Source organism: Theropithecus gelada, chromosome 8 (assembly GCF_003255815.1).
Source record: "Theropithecus gelada isolate Dixy chromosome 8, Tgel_1.0, whole genome shotgun sequence".
In the NCBI taxonomy this organism is placed as follows: Eukaryota; Metazoa; Chordata; class Mammalia; order Primates; family Cercopithecidae; genus Theropithecus; species Theropithecus gelada.
In genome coordinates this window covers 42095978-42121801 of record NC_037676.1, presented here as the reverse complement: position 1 = coordinate 42121801, position 25824 = coordinate 42095978, and the positions used below count along the sequence as shown (strand labels likewise).

Sequence of the window (25824 nt, the reverse complement as noted above, 5' to 3'; positions counted from 1 at the left end):
GATCACACCACTGCACTCCAGACTGGGCAAAAGAGAGAGAGACTGTCTCTAAAAAAGAAAAAGAAAATAATTAACTTAGTTAATGTGGTCTTACAATAATTTAACTGCTATGTAGTCAAATGTGTCTTCATTGTGTCAATAAACAAATCCCTACCACCATGAAATTTACATACTAGTGCAGGAAGCAAACAATGAATAAAATAAATAGGAAATGTATAAAGTATATTGGAAAGAGAAATGCACTTTAGAGAAAAATTAAGCAGGGATGGTTTGCAATTTTAAACAGGGTTGAAGGAGTTCTCACTGGGGTGGCCTTTGAGCAAGACCGTGAAGAAGGTAAGGGAAGGAGTCATGTGTTATTTGTGGAACTACAGCCCAGAGAGAAAACAGCAAGGGTGAAGGGCCCTGGGGTGGAAGCATGCCCACAGGCTTCCAGAACAGCATGCTCTGACGCTGGAGTAGACCAGACAGGGACCATGGAGCAGGAGAGAGCTGGGGGGAGGGTTTAAGTCTCACAGGGCCTTGTCGTTGCAAGGGCTCTTTTACTCAGAACGAGACAGAGAGCACCAAAGGATTTTGAGCAGAGGAGTGACACTATTTGACTAATAATTTAGTAGTAGAGGCATTCTGAGTGCTGTGCTGAGAATAGACTGAAGAGGTAGGGAGCAAGTGTGGAGCAGAAAGACCATTTTTGGAGGCTAGTGAAACAATGTAAGTCCAGGCTCAGGGTGGCTTTGGGGGCTGGCTGGGTCCTGGTGCAAGCCTGAGGAGTGGTCAAATTCCAGGTCTCTTCTGAAAGTAGCAACAATGTAACTTGCTGATTAACTGAATGTGGATGAGAGAGAGGTCAGGATATTGCCCAGATAAGTGGCCTGAACAGCAGGACTGATGGAGTTAGGAAATTTATAAAAGGTGTGTAGGCTCTGAGGGAGATCTGGGACACGGTGAGTTTGAGAAGCCTCTGAGAAACCCCAGGTACATGTCGGGTAGGCAGCTGGATAGAAAAGTGCAGGGAAGCGGTCTCTGCACAGATAAAGCCAGAAGGCTGGATGAGGTCACCCGGGGGCAAGCACGGAAGACGAGAGGTCCAGGGTTAGAAGGGATGGAAGGGATGCAGAGGCAGAGCTGACAAGAGGCCGAGGAGTGGACACTATTCCTCCATGCTTTAATGGACTGTTCATGTAACATCTTTCCAGATGGTAAGCATTAAATATAGCCTCAAACATTAAGACATCACGAGGGATCCTCCCGAAGGTTACACAAAATGAGAGTTACAAAATAATGTAAGAGAAAGAATCAAATCCACTCTTCTACTGTATGAATTTTTAATGTACTATACAACAGGTCCTTCAATAAGTCATTTCATTATAACAATGAGAAAAAAAAAAATTGACTCCTGGCTCTGCTATAACCTTTCTTCTTACTTTTCCTGTTGCCCCAAATCTACATTCTAGACTTCAAGCAGCTCCCCTGACACAGGAGTGCTGTGTCCTTGAGATGACTGAGAGAGTGCATAACTGTTTCTTTTAATGTAATCTTGGGTTTAAAAATCTCAAAGGGATCAATCTCCAACTGTATTCTCAGGGAATAAATTGGGGAGAGAGAAAGCAGCAAGAGGAGAAGCGAACTTCTGCTTTGTACTTCACCTCCTACTGAATATTTGAATTGAATGTACTGCTTTTATAATTTTTTTAAAAAAGAATAAAGAAAAAGGAAGCAGTCAATCTGTCTTTCACAAACCAATTAGCCTAGCCATGGGGCAAACCTACCCATTGCTCTCAGTAGAAGACACAATGCTCCTGACAATTCCAAGCACAAACCAGATATTCACAGTCGAGGAACAGATTTCATTTCATCATTTCATTTTGTCTCACCACTTCATTTCATCATTTTATCGTTTCATTTCATCATTTAATTTCATTTCATCATTTCTTTCATTTCATTTCATTTCGAGACAGGGTCTGCTCTGTCACCCAGGCTGGAGTACAAATGGGCAAATCTTGGCTCACTTCAGCGTCCACCTCCCAGGCTCAAGCAATCTTCCCACCTCAGTCTCCCAAGTAGCTGGGTCTACAGGTGTGCACCACCACACTCATCTAATTTTTATTTTATTTATTTGCTTATTTATTTTAGAAAGGAGATCTCACTATATTGTCCAAGCTGGTCTCAAACTCCTGGCCTCAAGAAATCCTCCTGCCTCAGCCTCTCAGAGTGCTGGTATTACAGGCATGAGCCACCGAGCTGGCCTCCCAAGATTTTATGAGGATTTAACTTATGAGCCTTTGTGTTCAGGCCCTTAAAATATAAACTGGGTACAACCACATAATTTGGCTAGATTCCAAGGACACACCTTCTATGTCCTCAGTGGACTTACATACTTATAAAACAGATTAACAGAAAACAAGATAAAGGGAGCTGGAGGGAGGATGGGATGGAAGTCAGGAACATCAGGGAAAGTTTCTCAAAGAGAGAGAACCTGAGCTGAGACCTGAATGATGAGGTCTTGGCCAAAGCAAGAGGAAGAGAATTTCAGGCAGAGAAAGGCACTACAAAGGCCCCAGGGTGAGAAAGGGCTTGGTTTGATCTGGAACAAAAGAAACAGCAGGTGACCATAGGGCAGAAAGTGGGGCCTGGGGTTAAGGAGTAAAGTGGCACGACCTGGTTTGGGGAGAGAGAAAGCAGCAAGAGGAAAAGGGAATTTCTGCTTTGTACTTCACCTCCTACTGAATATTTGAACTGAATGTACTGCTTTTATAATTTAAAAAAAAAAAAAGAAAAAAAAAAAGAAAAAGCAAGGAGTCAATCTGTCTTTCACAAACCAATTAGTGCAGCCATGGGGCAAAGCTACCCATTGCTCTCGGTAGAGGACACAATGCTCCTGACAATTCCAAAGATGACAGTGCATTTAAAAGATGACTGTGCATGGGCCAGGCGCAGTGGCTCACACCCGTAATCCCAGCACTTTGTGAGGCAGAGGAGGGCGAATCACGAGGTCAGGAGATCGAGACCATCCTGTCCAACATGGTGAAACCCCGTCTCTACTAAAACTACAAAAATTAGCTGGGCATGGTGGCGCAGGTGCCTGTAATCCCAGCTACTCGGGAGGCTGAAGGAGGAGAATCACTCGAACTAGGGAGTCGGAGGTTGCAGTAAGCCGAGATCACGCCACTACACTCCAGCCTGGCGACAGACCGAGGCTCCATGTCAAGGAAAGAAAAGAAAAAAAAAAAAAAAAGATAACTGTGCATGGTGAACAGCAAAAGAAGCCGAGAGACCTGCGGAAGGTAAGAGATGAGGACTTACTGAAAATGGGCCAGTGGGCAGAGATTATCAAACACATGTGGGACACATTGTGAAAAAAGAATGGATGGAAATGCTCTTGACTTAATTAAAGGGGGAGTGGGGAACTCAAGGTGACTCCCACATTTCTGGCTTGAGCAACTGGGTGGAAAGTGATGCCATTTGCTGAGCCAGAGAAGGCTGGGAGAACAGGTTTCAGAGGGGAAAATATCACAAGTTTCACGCTGGACATGCAGAGACACTGAAGATACCTCCAAGTAGAGATGCCCACTAAGTAGTGGGATATACAAATCTGTGGCTTGGGGTAGAGGTACAGGCTGGGGATAGAAACTTGGGAGTCACCAATATATGAAATGTATTTACAATAACGGCACTAGATTCCATCACCTAGGAGCAGATCTAAAGAAGACTCAAGAAGAGGGTCCAGGAAGGAGCCTCGAGGAAGGTTTCTTGCATCAGCACTGTTGACATTCAGTCCAGATAATGGCTGAGGGGCCAGGGCCATCCTGTGGGTTACAGGATGTGTAGCAGCATCCCTGGCCTCTACCCACTGGATGCCAGTAGCAACCCCCACTCCCCAGTTGTGACAGCCACAGATGTCTCCACACATTGCTAAATGGCCCCCTGAGGAGCAAGATTGCTTCTGGTTGAGACCCAGTGATTTATAATAAGATGAGGGACAGAAGTCAGCAAAGGAGAGTAATTAGGAACTGCCAGGGAGGGAGAAAGAAAACAAAAAGCACATGGTTCCCCGGAGAGCCAGGGCAGGGAGAGGAATCAACTGGATCAAGAGCTGCTGAAAAGATCAAAGAAGAGGAGGACTGAGAAATGTCCAACCAGGAGTGCTGATGGCCTTGATGAGGCCGATTCACTGGAGGGGTGGTGTCCGGAAGCCACACTGAGACAGGATAAAGGTGCAGCTGGGGGAGATGAGGTAGAGACAGAGTCAGAGCAGCTCTACTACAAAGGAGGCAGAGGAAGGGCCTTGCTACAGTGGACAAGGCAAGCCAGGGAACAGGATTTTCTTCTTTAAAGAGTATTTGTAACAGCAACAGGGATAGGTATTGAGAGGAAAAGACTGATGATGAGAGAGAGAAGGAATGAGCTGAATGTGTGAAGTTGTGAGAAATCAGGGATTAGTCAGGCGTGGAGCATACACCTGTACTCCCAGCTACACAGAAGGCTGAGGAGGGAGGATCCCTTGAGCCCAGGAGTTCAAGACTGCAGTGAGCTATGACAGCACCACTGCACTCCAGCCTGGGCAACAGAGTGAGACCTTGTCTATTTAAGAAAAAAAAAAAAAAGAGAGACATGAAAAAGAAGTCAAGGATGACACCTGAGTTGGCAGGTTTGTAGACCTGGTGGTAGGAAGGTGAGGATGTTCCCTTTGGGTGGCTTCTGTTTTCCTAACTTATGAAACAAGATCATGAGCTAAGACAAGGCAGCATGGGGGTATTTGAGGAAATATCTGTCTCAGAGAAGAGGAATAAAAACTCACTAAGGGAACACAGTGAGACTACTGGGTGTGTGGGGTGCACATCTGAGGTCTGTACTGTGCATTCGAAGCATGTGGCTGTGGGATTTCTCTCCTGCTCCCATGTAGTGGCTCCAGTGCAGATGCAGAGTCAGGTTCAACCAGGCTTGGGGCTGCTTTGGCCAGGAATGATGGAGACAGGTGCAAGGAAGTTGTTCCAGGTTTTTGCAAACAAGTGATGAGATCAAAAGCCTGTGGAATCTCCGCTGGGTGAATGTGGGAGTGATGACAAGAGGGACTGTCAGAGATGGGATTGAGACGCTGGAAGTCGCCATGAGATTGAGCAATTGTTGGAGCAAGAGCGCTAGGAGAGGAGGTGGAGATCAGAGTGGGGTGTCGTGAACTTTGGATATAGAAATTCCAGCCAGGCGCAGTGGCTCATGCCTGTAATCCCAGTACTCTGGGAGGCCAAGGCTCCAGGTGGATCACGAGGTCAGGAGATCAACAGCAACCTGGCTAATATGGTGAAACCCCATCTCTACTAAAAATTTTTTAAAAAAATTAGCTGGGCATGCTGGCAGGTGCCTGTAGTCCCAGCTACTGGGGAGGCCGAGGCAGGAGAATGGCGTGAACCCAGGAGGCGGAGCTTCAGTGAGCCAAGATCGCGCCACTGCACTCCAGCTTGGGGTACAGAGCAAGACTCCGTCTCAAAAAAAAAAAACAAAACAAAGTAAGAAAAAAAGAGATTCCTATTGAAAAACCTATGCCTTTCAGCTTGCCAGAGTGAGGAGGGTGCCCCGATCAGAAATGGGTCACTTACAGGTCAGTTGTTCAAATGAGTGACTACATTCAGGATAATGGTCTCCTCTGTGCCAGAACCTGCACATGGGGACAAGGCTCCTAACCAACCAATGGTCTCCACTTAAGCGCTAAAAATATTTTGTCCCAATGGTTAAGTTTCAGCCAAATAAAAAATAAAAAATCAACATAACAGCATTTTAGTCACATTTCACTTTAATAAAACTACATTAATCTAATTTATTATAAACATTATTAAATCCCACAGTTGGATGGGCATGATTTGTCAAGGCTCCCTAAAATTAAATCTATCCTCAAGCTACAGTGATCTGCAACCACCAAAGCTATTCAGGAACATATCCTTCAAGGTGAAAAGCAATCCTGACAAATTCCAAACATCTTCTGGGTGACTGCAGCAACCTGGATGCAAGGGAGTGGCCCTCAAGGTGATGTCTTTGAAGGAGACAGAAATTAACTGCAAGTCCTCCTCTTGACTCACATCCCTTCCTTGGTGACTTCTTTCACATCCTCATGCTTTCCACAGCATCTAAACGATAACAAGCCCCAAAGTTCTCTTCTCCTTCCAGACCTCGTGCAAATGCAGACATGCACATTCAACGAACGGCCCAGGATCCACGCGTGCAACTATGTGTGCACCTTGGACACAGAATCTGCTCCTCTCTCTCTTCCTCATCTCAGGTAGCGAGAATGTGGTTTTTCCTGGTGCCAGGCCAAGAACCTGTAGTCATCCTCTCTTTCTCTTATATTCCACATCCAATCTGTTAGGACATTGTACTGGAAATACCTTTTTTTTTTCCTTTTTTGAGACAGTCTCACTCTGTCACCCAGGCTGGAGTGCAGTGGTACGATCTTGGCTCACTGCAACCTTCGCCTCCTGGGTTCAAGCAAATCTCCTGCCTCAGCCTCCCGAGTAGCTGGGATTACAAGCGCATGCCACCACATCCAGCTCATTTTTTTTTTTTTTCCAGTAGGAACAGGGTTTCATCTTGTTGGTTAGGCTGGTCTCAAACTCCTAGCCTCAAATAATGCACCCACCTCAGCCTCCCAAAGCGCGGGGATTACAGGCATGAACCACCACACCCGGCCTGCAAATACCTTTAAAAGATATCCAAGATCCATTGACCTCTCACTGCCTCCACTGCTACCACCTGGTTCAGCTGTAACCAACCTTCCAGCCTTCACTCTACTTTTCAGCCTGCAGATAAGCAGCCAAGATAATCCCTTTAAAATGCAAATTCCTCTACTACAATTGTTCCAGGGGTTCTCTAAGGCCTTCGAGGCCCAGCATGATCTGGCTCCGACTTGAACCTTCTCTGATCTCATGTCATGACCTCTCTTTTTCTTGTCATGATCTCTGGTGACACTGGCTTCCTTCCTGGCCCACCAGGCACATTCCATCTTGGGGCCTCCATTGTCCTCCTCCTGCTTACTGGAACATATTCCGAAGTACACTCTCATTATGAGCTCACATCATCCTGGCCAGAGGCCTTCTCTGTCCACCTAAAGAGACAAACCCACCACTCACTGTCCTTGCCCTGCTTTGTCTTATCAGCACATGTCACTAACATATTGTATCACATATTTGTTTCTTATTTTCCTTTGTGTTTGACTGCCTGAGTAAAAAGCACCTTTCATGAAGACGGCAGGGTCTCTGTTTCACAACTCCTGCCTCCACAGCACCTACAATGAGTGAAGAAAACTTTAAAAGAAACAGTACCTTGTTTTATGGTTTTACTTTCCATAAACTCTCTCCCTTCTCCTAAAGGGCTTCTTCCTTTAAGATGTCTCCTTTCCAGCCAGGCGTGGTGGCTCACACCTACAAACCCAGCACTTTGGGAGGCCGAGGCGGGTGGATCATGAGGTCAGGAGTTCGAGACTAGCCTGACCAACATGGTGAAAGCGAGTCTCTACTAAAAATACAAAAAATTAGCCAGACGTGGTGGTGAGCACCTGTAATCCCAGCTACTTAGGAGGCTGAGGCAGGAGAACTGCTTGAACCCAGGAGGCAGAGGTTGCAGTGAGCCAAGATCGCACCACTGCACTCCAGCCTGGACGACACAGCAAGACTCTGTCTCAAAAAAAAAGAAAAAGAAAAAAAATATTATCTCCCTTCCATATTCATGGAGGAGGCAGCCATGGTGTCCTAATACAAGCCAGCAATTTATCAAGCTGCAGCCTCATGGACATCTTTTCCATTTCCCATGTACGTATCTCCCCACCTTTTGCCAATTTCCGATGCATCCTCATAAGGAACTGTCTCTGTTCAACAATTCATAAGGGGTTCCTAGAGTCACCCTTTGTTATGTCAGTAAGCCTCAGTTACCATAAAACAGCGACCACACAAAATATAGCACATGCTGGTTGCCAATGAGACAAAGGCTCCTCGAGCTTCTATTTGAGAACTGAACTCACTCCTCTGGTGCTTTATCTTTTTCAAATAAAAACATTTTTAAAAATCAAACTTTTAAAAAAGGAGTCATCATGTGACTGACACCATAGAAATACAAAGGATCATTAGAGACTTATAAACAACTATACATCAACAAACTCAAAAACTCAGAGGAAATGGATAAATTCCTGGACACATACACACTACCCAGAAGAAACAGAAGGCCTGAAAAGACCAATAATGAGTAATGAGATTGAATCAGTAATAAAAGTCTCCCAACAAACAAAAGTGCAGGACTAGATGGCTTCACAGGTGAATTCCATTGAACTTTTAAGGAAGAATTGATACCAATTATTCTCAAACTACTCCAAAATACTAAAGAAGAGAGAATTCTAAATTCATTCTACAAGGCCAGCACAACTCTGATACCAAAACGAGAAAAAGACACCAGAAAAAAAGAAACAACAGACTAATATTCCTAATGAATATATATGCAAAAATCCTCGACAAAATACTAGTGAACTGAATCCAACAGCACATCAAAAAGAACATACACCATAATCACGTAGGACTCACCTCAGGGATGCAAGGATGACTCAATGCACACAAATCAGTAATGTAACACATCAAGAGAATGAAGGACAAAAACCATACCAACATCTCAGTAGATGAAGAAAAAAGCATTTGATAAAATTCAACATCCCTTCATGATAAAAGACCCCAAACAAATTAGGTACAGAAGGAACATACCTTAACCCAATAAAGGCCACATATGAAAAACCCACAGCTAACATCATACTGAATGGGGAAAAGCTCCAGTTTTTCCTCTAACAAATGGAACAAGGATGACAACTCTCACCACTCATATTCAACATAGCTTTGGAAGTTCTAGCCAGAGCAATTAGGCAAGAGAAAGAAATAAAGGGCATCCAAATTGGTAAGGAAGAAGTCAAACTGTTCCTGTTTGCAGATGATATGATCTGATATAGGAAAAAAAAAAAAAAAGACTCTACCAAAAAACTCTTAGAATTGAAAAAAGTAAACTCAGTAAGTTGCAGGATACAAAAATCAACATACAAGCTTTAAGGTCATAAACACATTCTTTGACTTTTGAAAACTGTTCTATTTACCTACCTTGAAACCACCAGATTCTAGATAAGGCCTGGGGACATGTGAATTAGCCATGGTCCCTAGCTATGCAAAAACAAAGGTTATAAAGACTTTTTTTTTTAGACAGAGGCTCACTCTTGTCCCCTAGGCTGGAGTGCAACAGTGCGATCTCAACTCACTACAACCTCCACCTCCTGGCTTCAAGCAATTCTCCTGCCTCAGCCTCCTGAGTAGCTGGGACTATAGTATAGGCACGCACCACCACGCCCAGGTAATGTTTGTACTTCTAGTAGAGACGGGGTTTTACCATGTTGGCTGGTGTCTAACTCCTGACCTCAGGTGATCCGTCTGCCTCGGCCTGCCAAAGTGCTGGGATAACAGGCATGAGCCACCATGCCCAGCCAAGAAATTTTATGTAAGAAAAGATCTTATATGGTAAAATCTGATCCTAAAGTAAAACTATTGTTTAAAAAAAGGGATGTTTAGGAAAGTCAGAAAGTCCAAGCATGGGCCGGGGGCCCACACCTGTAATCCCAGCACTTTGGGAGGCCAAGGCTGGTGGATCACGAGGTCAGGAGACCGAGACCATCTTGGTTAACACGGTGAAACCCCGTCTCTACTAAAAATCAAAAAATTAGCTGGGTATGGTGGCAGGCGCCTGTAGTGCCAGCTACTTAGGAGGCTGAGGCAGGAGAATGGCGTGAAACTGGGAGGTGGAGCTTGCAGTGAGCCAAGATCGCACCACTGTACTCCAGCCTAGGTGACAGAGCAAGACTCCATCTCAAAAAGAGGAAGCAGAGAGGAAGGGAGGGGAGGGGAGAGGAGGGGGGGGAAGGGAGGGGAGGGGAGGGGAGAAGTCCAAGCATGTTGTACATGGTCTCTGTAAGTCATGAACGTATTCATGAAAAGGCAATTTATGCAAGAAATGTTGTACAATTCAAAGGTTGTTAGGCCTCTTAAATGCTTCATAAAATGCCACTATGACTCTTACTGTACAACTTGCCTGCTTTATAGCTAGGTAAGGCCTGAGACATGTGGAGTTAGCCACACCCCCTAGCTACACTGGAAAAAGTCAGACCTTATGGTGTCCTAGGTTCCACTCCTGGTACATAATTGAAATTGCTTACTCACCAGGCGTTTCACCAAAAGTAAAAGTTGCTGAGTTAACAGTGTAACATGTATTTGAGATTACTGAAGAAACAGTTCTACATGCAAGGTGTGTAAGGGAAGTAAAATGTACTTTTGGTAAAAGACTACGAGAAGGCATGGGAATGTGGATTTCTTGCCTAAGTTTAGAAGGTTAAAGAACTGTTTTAAATGAGATAGGAAAAATCTAAAGGTTTGAACAAGTTGTGAAAAGGTTATAAAAACGTAATTGTAAGAGATTCTGTGTGTGAACATACTGGCTAAAGTTTAAGTCACATTATTCAGTTTTTCCATAAACTGGACATTGGAATACAAGCACAACAGAGTTTTCTTAAAACAGTTTTGTTCTAAGAAAAAAACAAAATTGTAAAGGGTTATAAAAGGTTTATAAAAATCTTACCTTATGGCAAGCCAGGTGTGGTGGCTCACGCCTGTAATACCAACACTTTGGGAGGCCGAGGCAGGCAGATCAAGAGGTCAAGAGTTCGAGACCAGCCTGGCCAAAGTAGTGAAACCCCGTCTCTACTAAAAACACAAAAATTTGCCAGGTGTGTTGGCACACGCCTGTAGTCCCAGCTACTTGGGAGGCTGAGGTAGGAGAATCACTTGAACCCAGGAGGCAGAGGTTGCAGTGAGCCAAGACTGTGCCATTGCACTCCAGCCTGGGCAACAGAGATAGACTCTGTCTTGGAAAAAAAAAAAAAAAAATCTTACCTTATGGTCAAACTAATTAAAACTAGACAGATTTATAAAATGTAACTAAAACTGGCTTTAACATTAAAAATACACTAATGGAAACATAAAATTTGGTTTTCTCTTTTAAAAAGGATTTTTATGTAATATTAAAAGATAATGAAAGGTTTTTATTTACCTTTTAAGTAAATTACAAAAGAAAAAACAGGGAGGGGAGAGAGAGGAGGCAATCAGCATCATGCTATCTTCATTGGGTCTTGTTTGGAAAGCTGAGTCTCCTCTCTATCAGAATAATGGCTTTTCGTTTGTAAAATTTTTTAGTTACTTTGGCTAAATGAATGACTTATGGTAACCTAAGACTCCATTTTGTAATATCCAATGTTTTAAAAGTTTGGTATTTAACAAACCTTTCAAAATCAAGCTCTAAGTTAAAATTTTTTAAAAATTAAGTCCCCTAAAGGACAAAAGACATATTCAGCTTATTTAATTTATTAAAATCATGCAGGAAACACTGTCAAATAGAAAATGGTGTTTAATTTTCTTTGGGTTATATTAATATAAATTTGTGATATAAAGTTATATGCTGCAAAATCATATAAAATTCCTATAATTCTGATATGCCTCAGTATATGTCATCAGTAATAATTATAATTGTTGTGTTGAATTATTGTGTGTCACAGAGTTAACAAATTTCCTTGTCAATTGTGTCTTGGTGGCTCCCCTAAAATGTTTTTCTCATCCACAGACAACTGCTGTTTTAATTTGGTCCTCTATAGAAGATGGTTTTATGATCAGCTGTTAAAACTCTGGTATGTGCTCTTGAATGCAAGTTTCTGATAACTTTGGAGATTATGACATTAGAATAAAGGAAAAAAACTTTTAGAACTCTCATGGAAAGCTGAAGTGTTCATAAATATCAAACAGAAATTAAATGCATGGACTAAACTAATAAAAGTCTGAAGTAACTTTTTTGTTTAAAATGCTGCTGATTAACTTCTTTTAAGCTATTTACAGCTTGTAGCAACTAAGTACACTCCTGTGAATAAAATTTGGAGCCTATTTGTTTCTACCTGATTTCTCCAGAATTTAAAAACTATTTGTGAGTATTCTTAATTTATGGCAATATAGCTATTTGCATAAATACAATAAGAATCTGTTTTCTTTTGTAACAGGACACAATTGAAAAAACTGGTTATTTTACCAAGGGTTTGACTGGAATGGCATGCTTTCCTTTACGGAATCAAACTTGACTTGTAAAGCCAGTAAAAGCCCTTGGGAAAACTGGCCTCATACTTTGTCTATGCAGTCCCTGTACAGGGTTCCTGACCCATGGTAAGTATAGAATGTCACTTTCTGACAGGCCCAGGAGCCCCAAGTTATCTAGGGACATCAAGACGAGAGGAACTTACCCAACTCGTAAGTATTTGAAAGTACAAACCTATGGCTAGACTCAGCTTTAAAAAGTCTTATCTGAGATTCCTTATGGAACAGAGTTCCATCAAAGCCAATTTAAAAAGCCTATGTAAAAAATAATTATTCTAGCCAGGCGCGGAGGCTCATGCCTGTAATCCTGGCACTTTGAGAGGCCAAGGCAGGCAGACAGCCTGAGCTCAGGAGTTCAAGACCAGCCTGGGCAACACGGTGAAACCCCATCTTTACTAAAATACAAAACAAATCAGCTGGGCATGGCGACGTGCGCCTGTAGTCCCAGCTACTCAGGAGGCTGAGGCAGGAGAATTGCTTGAACCCGGGAGGCAGAGGTTGCAGTGAGCCACAATCACACCACTGCAATCCAGCCTGGGTGACAGAGCAAGACTCTCTCTCTACCAAAAAAAAAAAAAGGTATTCTTGCCACGTGCAATAGTTCATGCTTGTAATCCCAGCACTTTGGGAGACCAAGGCGGGCAGATCATGAGGTCAAGAGTTCAAGACCAGCCAGACCAATATGGTGAAACCCCATCTCTACTAAAAATACAAAAATTAGCCAGGTGTGGTGGCACACGCCCGTAATCCTAGCTACTCAGGAGGCTGAGGCAGGAAAACTGCTTGAACCCGGGAGGCAGAGGTTGCAGTGAGCCGAGATCACACCACTGCACTCCAGCCTGGGTGACAGAGTAAGGCTCCATCTCAAAGAAAAACAATTATTCTTGATGCACTTTATGAAGTCCCCAAACTAATGCTTTCAAATCTTTACTTTAAAAACTGGAAATTTCACTCCTTATCCTAAAACTTGTTATTTACCTTATAGTAAACTGTCTGTTTAAATGCTGTACTAAAACTACAAAGATACTACTGCCTTTGTCATGAAAGCCTTGGAACCACAGCCCGGCCTGCATGAATATACTCAGCTGCAAAGCAGTTCTACTCCTCTCACCTTACGGTCAACTCCGACCCCAACTATGCCTCCTGTCAGCATGAAGAAGCCAGGGCGATCGATGGCCTTTTCCCATCCTCACAGCGTACACCTTAAGAGTAAGATGCTATGAAACCCCAAAGGGAGGGATTGAAACCGCCTTTGTAAAATTATAACTGAGGGCCGGGCCCAGTGGCTCAAGCCTGTAACCCCAGCAATTCAGGAGGCCGAGGAGGGCAGATCACCTAAAGTCAAGAGTTTAACACCAGCCTGACCAACATGATGAAGCTCCATCTTTACTAAAAATACAGGCATGGTGGCGGGCGCCTGTAATCCCAGCTACTTAGGAGGCTGAGGCACAAGAATCTCTTGAACCTGGGAGGTGGAGGTTGCAGTCAGTCAAGATCGTGCCACTGCACTCCAGCCTGGGTGACAGAGCAAGACTCAGTTAAAAAAAAAAATGCAAAAATAAACTACTGGGATTATAACAAACCAAAAACCTTCCCAGCAAAGGAAACAAATAGAGTTAAGAGACAAACTACAGAATGGGAGAAAATATTTGTAAGCTATTCATCTGACAAGGGATCAATATCCAAGGAACTCAAACATCTCAACAGAAAAAAATAACAGTATGATCAAAAAATGGCAAATGATTTAAACAGACATTCTCAAAACAAGACATACAAATGGCCAATAAATTGCTGAAAAAATGATAAATGTTACTAATCATCAGGAAAATGCAAACCAAAATCACAATGAGATACCATCTCACCCCAGTTAGGATGGCCATTATCAGAACGACAAAAAATAACAAATGCTGGTGAGGATGCAGGGAAACGGAAACTCTTATACACTGCTGGTGGGAATGTAAATTAGGACAGCCATATGGAAAACAGCATGGAGGTTCCTCAAAAAATTATAAACAGAACTACCATATGATCCAGCAATTTCACTACTGGGTACATAACCAAAGGAAAGGAAATCAATATATCGAAGAGATATGTGCAGCCAGGCGAAGTGGCTCACGCCTATAATCCCAGCACTTTGGGAGGCCAAGGTGGGCGGATCACAAGGTCAGGAGTTCAAGACCAACCTGGCCAACATGGAGAAACCCTGTCTCTACTAAAAATACAAAATTAGCCAGGCATGGTGGCACATGCCTATAACTCCAGCTACTCAGGAGGCTGAGGCAGGAGAACTGCTTGAACCCAGAAGTGGAGGTTGCAGTGAGTCCAGATTGCGTCATTGCACTCCAATCTGGGCAACAAGCATATGCAGAAGTTTTAAAAAGCTTACTCAAAGAAGTAAAAAGCAGAACAGGTTTCTAGAGGCTGGGAAGGGTAGAGCAAAGGTAAGGATAGAGAGAGATTTGTTAAAGGATACAAAATTACAGCCAGATAGGAGAAGCAAGTTATAGTGTTTCATAGCACCATAGGATGACTATAACTAACAATACACTTTCAAATAGCCAGAAAAGAAGATATTGAATGTTCCCAACCAAAAGAAGTGATACATGTTTGAGATGGCAGATATGCCCTGATCCAATCACTACACATTGTAAGTAGGTATAGAAACATCATTATGTACCCCATAAATATGGATAATTATTATGTGCCAATTAAAAATAAATTGTTACAAATCAGTGTAATACCATGATAGAGTTTGAAAAACAGGAAAAGAAATTGTCCATAATCCCCCTTTCACCCTAGCACAATTTCTATCATTTTCAATTTTTCTTTTTTTCCTTTGGAGACAGGGTCTTGCTCTGTCACCCAGGCTGGAATGCAGTGGCAAGATCATGGCTCACTGTAGCCTCAAACTCCTCGGGCTCAAGAGATTCTCCCACTTCAGCTTCCCAAGTAGCGCACGGCACTGTGCCAGGCTAATTTTTTTATTTTTGTAGAAACAAGGTTTTGCCATGTTGCCCAGGCTGGTCTGGAACTCCTGTGCTCAAGTGATCCGCCCACCTCCGCCTCCCAAAGTGCGGGGATTACATGTATGAGCCACCGCGCCTGGCCATTTTTTTATTTATGTACATATATACGTAATTTCACAGTTGAAAAGTCAATTACACAATTTTGTATATTTTTTTCTTCACTTATCATCATAAGGTTTTCTTCTTGTTGCCTCTCGGGGTTCCTAACTACACAACAGCTGCAGAATATTCTGTCAAGTGTATGGACCATCATTTAATGAACTATTCTAAAAGTATTGTTTCTAGTTTTCTATGCATTTGCCTTTTTTCCTGCCTTGGATTATAAAGTCCAACTGGGAGGCCGAGGCAGGCAGATCACTTAAGGTCAGGAATTCAAGACCAGCCTGGCCAACATGATGAAACCCCATCTCTACTAAAAATAAAAAAATTAGCCAGGCATGGTGGCATACGCCCATAGTCCCAGCTACTCGGGAGGCTGAGTCACGAGACTCGCTTGAAACCAGGAGGTGGAGGTTGCAGTGAGCTGAGATGGCGCCACTGCACTCCAGCCTGGGTGACAGAGTGAGACTCTCAAAAATAAAAAAATAATAATAATAAAGTGCCAGATATAAGATTATTGAGCTTAACAATAAAAATGTAGAGCCAGCAGGGTTCCTAACACTGGATGCTACACTGCTTCCCGAAGGGCTGAAACCTATGCCTACTGTACACTATTCACTCTTGCCAAAGTACACAATCAACCAAAGCAAATGCGGTGCACATACACAATGGAATACACTTCAGCAGTAACAAAGGATGAAATTCCGCAATTCGTGCCAGCATGGATGGAGCTGGAGGACACTGTGTTAAGCAAAATAACATGATGACAGCAATCAGAAATGAACCCGGACTCACTCTCTTCACGGCTCCTTCCCCGACACGCTTTAGCTGTCTCACTTCTGTTCTCAGCTCTTCACAGGACAGCCAAGGTGAGCAGTTTTTCATCTGTCCTATCCTGAAGTGACCATAGGGACAGTGTCTGGGGTCCACAATGGATTGTCGAGGAGCAATGAAGAAGTGGTCGAGGCAGAGGTAGAGCAGAGTATTCATCAGGGCCATGATCAGCAGCAGCCCAACGGCTGGTGGCACCTCTCGGGGGGCGAGGCCTCTCCTCTTGTTCTGGGGCTGCTTTTCCATGTTGACGGCCTCTGCAATTTCCTAAAATACACAATGAAACAAGAAGTCATGACAGTCAGCTTTCATTTCCAAGAATGCGTCCAGATTCCTCTTCTACTCAAGGGTCCTGTAAGTTACAGCGTTACCGTGGGGATTAAAGCAGGTATCGAACACCAGGCTTATCCCAAATGCCCAATGTTAGCTGTTCCCATAATCATTACTTTTTATTACAAACTAAAATACGGGTTCCTCTAGATTAGGTTAGGTGGGAGGTGTTTGTGTCTAACTCTGTACGACTCACAGTAGCATGCATTGAATAGATGCTCATGAATATTCAGTAAAATGAAAGCAAAATGTATTAGTCAACTGGTGGGATGGGGACAGAGGGTACCAAAGGACAGCAGAAGGAGGCTGCTTAGGGTAGCAGGTGGAGGCTGGGAGGCTGAGGGCCTCTCTCGAACCCAGCTAAGCAGCTGTCCTGTTCCCTGGGAGGTACTCAGAATCCCCTGAACAGTTTTAAGAAATAAAAGCTACTCTTCAGCGGTTATGAAAGGTAGATTTGGGGTGAAAGAGACTGAGGCTGGGAGACCAGTTAAGAAGCCCTGGTTATGACTACGGACAGGAGCTGACAAGTACACGAGCTAGAATAACAGTGATGAGATTGGAGAGATGACCACTCAGAAGTCACACCAGTGATAAGGAACCACTGATAACATGTGGGCTCTACCGCTGGAGCTGTGCAAGGCCATGGTGGAGGGGCCTGGGTGCAGAGAGGCCTGAAGTAGGACTATGGGTGGCAGAGGTGATTTACAGAAGCAGAATGGAAGCATATGGAGAGTTTAACAGTGGATGTGGCCATGCCATTGGGAGCCAGCTGAACAGCACTGGAATGCTAAAACACTGAGACAGAACTGGGTCAGAGACAGCTGCGACATGCAAGGTTACCTACCAAGCGCATCTCCTTCTTCAGCTCAGGTCTCCATCCAGGTACCTGGTCAGTCCATACTCTAGTTGGCGCCCAGGGACTGGTCTGGAAACACCCTGCCGCAAAGTACAAAACAGGAAGTATGTAAACAGAAACTGCAGCTATGTACCCAGACAAATCGCCATAGTCCAAACGGTCCAACTTTCCCAGGGCCCTCCTCCTGCTTCAAGTCCGGGTTTCCTCAAGTTCTCAAGTCCCAGGACAGAGCAGCGCCATAGGGAAGCCCATCAGAGTCTCTGTCCCAGTCTGCTCTCTTCGCCTCCATCACTGACCTGCGGTTGCTCATTCCCTTAACACGTCCTGAGCAGCTTCTATGTGCTCAGCCCTGCAGTGGGTGCTGGAGACACACACACAGTGAATTACACCAGCAAGGTTCCTATCCTGCTGGAGCTTAGGGGAAAGTCTAGTGGGGAAGACAGACAATAAACAAGTAAACAAATAGGTCTATCATCATCCTGTGATGGGGGTTCAAGGATAGAGAGTAACTGTGTAGGAACTCCCTGGAGGAAGCATCCCAGGAGACCTCTCTGAGGAGGTGACCTTCGCACTGCGACCAGAGGCCTGAGAGGAGCCAGCCATGAAAAATCCAGGATACTACGTCCTCCTTGAGAAAACAAAATCCACTCCCATTTCCAGAGCTGGGACAAGACACCAATGAAACCATTAACAGAAAACAGCATTTCTCCTAAGAACACACTAAGTACACACTGCAGCCATAAAGTGTCAAAAACCCCCTTTGGATGAAGACTCCTTTTTTACTATTTAGAAATTATGTTCTCTACAATCACAGACTACCAGAAATTTTGCAGTTTGAAGTACTTATCAATTGGAATAAAACATCCCACTCTTTCCTGGAGGATCAAAGTCACCCTGACACAGAGAAGCAACCTCAGTTTCCGAACAGGGCAGAGCTTCAGATAAGGAGTTTCTGGAGATAATCCTGTACATCTATGTTAATCTGGTAGTTTCTAAGGAAAGGGGACCACTTTGCAGTCCAGACTAGATCTTGGCCCCTTTACACTCAGTTCTACATGGCTTTGAGCCCATCAAAATACCACTTCATTTAAATTTGCCTAAACTTCACTCATCTCCAAAATTCTATGATTTTCTTCCTTTTTCTTTTTCTTTTAGAGATAGGGTCTGACTATGTCACTCAGGCTGGAATGCAGTGGTGCAATCATAGCTCAATGCAGCCTCAAACTCAAGCAATCCTTTCACCTCTGCCTCCTGAGTAGCTGGGACTACAGGTGTGCATCACCACATCCAGCTAATTTTTATATTTTTTTTTTTTTGTAGAGACTGGGTCTCATGATGTTGCCCAGGCTGGCCTTGAACTCCTGGCCTCAAGCAATCCTCCTGCATCAGTCTCCCAAACTGCTGGGATTACAGACATGAACCACTGCACCTGGCCTTTTAAATTTATTTTTATCCCCTCCACGGCTCTACTCACCCCCTGCATCAGTATTCCCTGGAACCTCAACACATTCCAATACCCCACAGACGCAAGCACACAAGCTCACACTGTTCTGGCGCTCCTGAGCGTACTCCAGACCTCACACTGCTGACTCTCCCAGCAATGGCACACATTTCAGTGCCTCTATGGCTCTAAACCCACAGTAGCTGCCTCTAGGACACCATAAATCATCTGGCTGCCCCTTCCTAGAGTGTCCTCATGCTCAGGGACACAAGTACACCTCACACCACCTTGACCCTCAGTGCACTGGGCCTCTGACGGTACCAAGACCCTTCCTGTACCACCACCCCCTGCCCCACAGAGATCCACAATCCTCATCCCCGCCAGCACAGGCCGAGGTCTCCCACTGTCCTCCCTCCATCAGATCCCTCCATGAGGTCCCTCCAGCTCTGCTCCATTAGCGTGCACTGGGCTCCAACTACCCAGACATGCACATGCACACACCCACCACAGACGACCCCCACAAGTGCACACACAGCACTAGAATCCTTCAACCACCTCCCCTCCATAAGCACCCCATTCTCTCCTACCCTGCAGGCCCCCACAGACACACACACAACGCTAACATCACACACACCCTCATCACCACACACGAGGCTTCAGAAGCCTATTAGCACACATCCTGGTACCTCTACCACCCTATCCCCCAAAAGCCCACACTGGACCTCTCTCCAGCCATAACCCCTATTAGCTTGCCTTGGAACTTCCTCAACACCCTACCCCTGTGACACACCCGTGGGTCCCTCACCTGCTCTGCTGCCCACTTCCCTAAGCACACACTGGGCCTTGAGCCTCCCCTGCCATAAGGCTCATCACCACATGCTCCAAGTCCTGCTCAGCCCAGGCCCGCAATGGCAAAGCTCCAGTCTCTCCCCACTCCACCACCCATTCCCACATCCTCTGTACCTCTGACCCCCTGCTCCCTATTAGCACTCATGCCACTTCCATCCCCAGCTCTCTGCACCGGGCCAGGTCAGAGAGGCCCCGAAGGACTCCTGCCCCATGCCCTCTCAGATGATTCTCTGTTCCTCTGATGGAGATATGCAAGTCCTGCCAGTGTGCAGCCTTGGTTATCGCAGTGAGTCAAAAAACATGACAGATGTGTCCCAAGTGGCCTTAGGCTAGCTGGAAGCTCACTCTCCTTCTCCAAACATGTACCACCTCTTCCCCCACCTTCACTCTCAGCTGATCATCTAACGAGATCATCCTATTTTACCAGAAAAACAGAAGCAATCAGAGAGCATTTCCACCAGTTCCCAAGCCCCACCCCAGGTTCCTGCACTCTCCTATTACTACAAACTGTCTGTTACCATGAAACTGGCCCTGAGCCCAGCTCAGGCAAACCCCACCCCCAGCTCTGTCCTCTCATTCTCTCCAACTCACTGCCACTTCACCCAAACTGACCATATCACAGTCAGCACAGGTGACCTCCACATCACTAAACACAACAGTCAAAGCACAGCCCCAGTCTTCCTTGACCTATCAATAACATTACCGTGATTGATAACTCCCTCCTTAAATGCCTTTTATAATTGGTTTCCAGGAAACTACACTGGCAGCTCCTCATCTCTGAGTCCACTTAGTGGGGTCGCCCAGAGCTCAGAGCTCAGGCCTCTGCCACACTCCCTGGGAGAGCTCACCCAGACTCAGGACTTTTCATCACTGCCTGCTGATGACTTCCAAAGGTAAAACTCCATTCCCAGCCTCTCCTCAGAACTCAAGGCTTGCTTCCTTGACATCTCCATGTGGATGTCTGATGAACAACTCAAAAGATTCAAAAAACAACTCAATTTAAAAAATGGGCAAAGGGTCAGGCATTGGTGGCTCACACTTGTAATCCCAGCACTTTGGGGAGGCCGAGGCGGGAGGATCACTTGATCCTAGGAGTTCCAGACCAGCCAGGGCAACATAGTAAGACCTGCTGTCTACAAAATCTAAATTTAAAAATTAGCCAGGCATGTTGGCATGCGCCTGTAGGCCCAACTACTCAGGAGGCTGAGGTGGGAGGATCATTTGAGTCCAGGAGACCAAGGCTGCAGTGAGCTGTGATCGTGCCACAGCACTCCAGCCTGGGTGACAGTGAGACCTTGTCTCAAAAAAATAAATAAATAAAATTTTTAAAATGGGCAAAGGACTTGAATAGACATTTCTCCAAAGAAGATACACTGATGGCCAACAGGCACATGAAAGATGCTCAGCTTCACCAATCATCAAGGCAAACGCAGATCAGAAGTGTGACAAGATGGCATTTTACACCCATGAGGATGGCTATAATACAAAAATCAGTAAAAACACAAGTGTATGCGGATGGGGAAAAACTGGAATCCTCAAAAATCACTGGTGAGAAAATAAAATGCAGCCACTGTAGAAAGCAGTCTGGCTGCTCCTCAAAAGGTTAAGCACAGTCACCACATGACCCAGCAACTCCACTGCCCGGTGTGTACCCATGAAAACATGCACACTCACACACACACTTATACATGAATGTTCACGGAAGCATTATCCACAACAGCCAAACAGTGGGAACAAGCCGAGTGTCCACTGGCAGATGAATGGATACACAAAATGTGGTACATTCATAAATGGATTATTCAGCCATAAAAAATAAAGCACTAATTCATGCTGCAACATGGGTGAACTTTGGAAACATCATGCTCAGTGAAATAAGCCTGACAAAAAGGCCACATACCATATGATTCCATTTACATGAAATGTCCAGAAACAGCAAAATTCAGACACAGAACGTAGATTTGTGGCTCCCAGAGGCTGGGGGGCGGGGGGTGGAATAGCTGCTGATGGGGATCGGGTCTCTTTTTAGCATTAGACAGTGATGATGGTTGTACAAGCTTGTGAATATACTAAATATCACTGAATTGTACACTTTAAAATGTCAAATGTTATGGCTGGCCGGGCGCGGTGACTCAAGCCTGTAATCCCAGCACTTTGGGAGGCCGAGGCGGGTGGATCACGAGGTCAGGAGATCGAGACCATCCTGGCTAACATGGTGAAACCCCGTCTCTACTAAAAATACAAAAAACTAGCCGGGTGTGGTGGCGGGCGCCTGTAGTCCCAGCTACTCGGAGGCTGAGGTGGGAGAATGGCGTGAACCCGGGAGGTGGAGCTTGCAGTGAGCCGAGATCGCGCCACTGCACTCCAGCCTGGGCGACAGAGCGAGACTCCGTCTCAAAAAAAAAAAAAAAAAAAAAAAAAAAAATGTTATGGCTTGTGAATTATATTTTCGTTGAAGTCTCCCCTTAACATTTAAAAAGATAAAAGCATTCCCAGCTCTCAGGCTATGCAAAAACAAGCAGAAGCTGTGGTTGGCCAAGCCCTGCCTTAGGTGAAGGCATTCCTCCAGGTCTGCCAAAGGCCCAGGTAACCTCACCCATACCTGGGACACTAGCAGCCATCTGAACTCTGATGCTTTCTAAGTCTGTACTGCAGACTAGATCTCTCCTACGCTTCGCTCACTGGCCTATCAAGGTATGGGATGTCCACTGCAGAACTCCCCCGTCCTTACATGACCCTCCCCCAGGGTTCCCTCTGTGATGGGCTCATGACCCAACCACCCGCTCAAGTTACAGACCAGGCGTGTGTGACTTGATTCCTCCCTCCCCTAACCTCCAAACCAACCAATTACCACATGCATTCAATGCTCCCACCAAAACCTCTCTCACAGCTGCTAGCATCTCTCCTTCCTTGTTGCCCTTACCCTCCACTCCCCTCCGTGAGCCAGCAGCACCTCTCACCTGGGTTTCCGCAAGAGATTCCCAAGCAGACACCCAGTTTTTCCTCTCTTGCAGCCCATTCTCAGGATTACACAGCAAACAGTATCGTTTTTCTGTTTCACACACAGAGAAAAATTTTAAAAAATCATAAGCATTCATCCAGCTTTGTCAAGTTACATTGCATCATTTTTTCAGATCTTTTTTTAAAGAAATTAAATATTAAAAATAGAGTCGAAGCCCCTCTGGACTCCTCCCCATCCAATTCTACCCCCTCCCAAGAAGTGATCTCTATCTTCAAGTTGGTGGACATCAGAGATTCTCAAACTGTGGTCGCCAGACCTGTGGCATCATCGTCCAGGAACCTGGGAGAAATGCAAATTCTTGGGTCCACACTCCAAACCTACTGAATCAGAAATGAAAATCTGTGTTTTAATAAATCCTTTAGGTGATTTGGATGCATGCTAAAGTCTGAAAACCACTGGTGTATATAATTCCTATACATGCTATCTATCTATCTATCTGTCTGTCTATCTAATCGATCATATCTATTTACCTACCTACTTACCTATCTACTTAAGACATGGAGTCTCACTATGTAGCCCGGGCTAGACTCAAGTGATCCTCCTGCCTCCACCTCCTAAGCAGCTGGGACTGACTACAGGGATGGGCTACCAAACTCCGCTTCCCATACATGCTTTTTATTTTCACAAGTATGTGCCCATAAATCATACATATGTTTTCAAGCTTTATACAAACAGTGATGGGCTGGTATTATCCTGTTGCAACTAGCTTTTTTAAAAGCTCAACATTACATTTCTGAGATTTATCCATGCAGATGTACAAAACTCCAGTTCACTATTTTCAACTGGTTTGACTTTTCCACAATTAGTGAGACAAGCTGTGTACACATCTCCCCAGGCATACATGGAAGTTTCTCTGATACATGCAGGGAGCTATTTTTTTTTTTTGAGACGGAGTCTCACTGTATCGCCAGGCTGGAGTGCTAAGGCATTATCTCGGCTCACTGCAACCTCCAACTCCCTTGTTAAAAGGATTCTCCTGCCTCAGCCTCCCGAATAGCTGGGATTACAGGCATGTCACCACATCCAGCTACTAAAAATAGAGACGGAGTTTCACTATGTTGGCCAGATGGTCTCAATCTCCTGACCTCGTGACCCGCCCACCTCAGCTTCCCGAAGTGCTGGGATTACAGGCATGAGCCACCGTGTCCGTGTCCGGCCCATGCAGGGAGAGCTTCCTAAGTACTGATGTGATCCCACTTGGCTTAACATTCAACAGCCCCTGACTCGGCCCACAGGATCAAGTCCAAACTCTTATGTGGCCTCCTGAAATCTAGCCCCTATCTGCTTCCCTAAACCCTCCCTGCACCCCACTCTCTGGCCCCTGAGCTTTCCTCAGTCCTCAAAGGCTCCCTTTCTGGGATACCCAGGCCCCGGCCTCCTCTAAATTCTAAGCACCAAGAGGCCTGCCCGTCTGTCCTGTTCACCAGTGCACCCCAGTGCCTGGCACACAGTGGGTACTCAGCAAAGACACACAACTGCCTGGTCACTCTGCGCCTCTCCCTCTTCATGGCCTCAGCCATGAAGGCTGCTTTCCCTCTCCTGTGTTCACCCCACCGCATCCGCTCTTCCTCTCCTCACAGCTCCCGTTCTCTGAGGCCCCTCATCTGCCACCTCCTTCTTCAATCCAAGTTTCCCAGCTCAAACCCTGTGGTAAATCCTTTCAACCCTCCAACCCTCCTTACCCCTAACCTCCCACCAATCCTTCCTTGCCACTAGGGGTGGATTCAGATTTTATGGGGCCTGAAGCTTATATAAGTTGGGACGCCGAGTGGTAATTCTTTAAGAATACACAGTTATGAATGTTAAAGTGCTGAGCCCCTTGCCAGAGTTTTGGAAGGTATTTGAGCAAGTGAAGAGACTAGAAGCTTCATCATAAACCCAGATCTGCTTGTCATTCACCAGCCCCATGTAACTTGCCCTGTCCACTTCTTCATTTCCACTCAAAGGCTGCCAACATCAGCTACAAAACTCTGTGGGACTCTACAAATGCATATTTTCTAATCTGTGTTGGACCCTCCGCATTACTAGGAAAACCTTTAATGCATTTCTTGCTGAATACAAATTTTATATGCCCCACTAACCTTTTATGTATCCCTAAGTCCTCACATTCACTTCTGAATCCTCTCTCAGCAAAAAGAAACCAAACCAAAACAAAACAAAACAAAAAAAAAACTCAAAAATTCATTTGACTTTTATACAGTGTCAACTTCACACCAATTCTGTGAAGTGGATATAATTGTTGTTATTTCCATTTCACAGATAAGACAACTGAGTCAGAGGTGAAGTAATATGTCTAAGGTCACTATACACAGAGGAGCCAAGTTTTCTGGACTCAAGCCCATTTTTCCCCTAAATACCACAATGCTCAGGAGTTGAACTAAATCAAACCCAGTGTGGTCACCTAGGGACTGGTCTAGGGGACCCTGGGACTGCCTGTTTCTTAAAGAAGACTTCAGCCCACCTCAGCCCCGATTTGCTTTTTTGTTTCAGAGCATATTCTGGAGTAGGCCGCCCAGAGCATAGCATGAGGCTGTGTGGCTGAAGGAACTTTCGTGTCCAGAAATAAGCAAAAACCGCTGAAATTTACTGGTCCTGAAAACAGCCTGCACATTAAGGAATAAAGATGGTGGGGCAGGTTGGGCAGGAGAAATTCAGGCACGATTGATATACAAAGCATTTCTGACACTGATAGGCAGGCTTATTGATAGAGAAACAAGCTTGGCTTAAAGAAAAAAGAAAAGGGACAAAACTAGTTTTTACTGACTTACAAGGTATTTTCTACAACTAGGGAAGACACAGAGTAGTGTCATCCAATGCAATTTACAGTAGAATTCCATTGTGCCAATAAAGCACAAGGTACATTAGAAGGATTATTTTAAATATTCTTAATGCTTATTTAGCCTTAGGGTCCTACAGTAAAGGCAAAGGGTGACAAAGACAAGATTATGGAACAAAAGAGCGAAATTTTGCTTTCTAAAAAAAGAGAAGAATATGATTACACTTAACACCTCCTGGCAACAATGATCTCGTGCAGAATAAACACCCAAAGGCAAAGAGCTGAGACAGAGTCCTCGGTCCTTTCTGGTTTTTTTGTTTTTCGTTTTTTGTTTCGGTTTGGTTTGGTTTTTGTTTTTTTTAAACAGAGACAGCCTCTGCCGGATCCAGTAGCTCACGCCTGT

General features: G+C 44.8%; 1 protein-coding gene across 2 annotated transcripts in view; it reads right to left on the bottom strand.

Moving 5' to 3' along the window:
• The window catches only part of POMK (protein-O-mannose kinase), a 32755-nt gene that overhangs the window by 6135 nt on the left and 796 nt on the right, over window positions 1-25824 (bottom strand). Inside the window, exons 2-4 of one of the 2 annotated variants that reach the window (XM_025394443.1) lie at window positions 22584-22675; window positions 17321-17416; window positions 16115-16417 (exon numbers count right to left, since the gene is read on the bottom strand). In XM_025394443.1, the coding sequence (XP_025250228.1) occupies window positions 16115-16396 (282 nt within the window). In that variant the 5' untranslated portion in view covers window positions 16397-16417; window positions 17321-17416; window positions 22584-22675. The remainder of the gene's footprint in view (window positions 1-16114; window positions 16418-17320; window positions 17417-22583; window positions 22676-25824) is intronic. The other variant, XM_025394444.1, reaches the window with a different exon arrangement.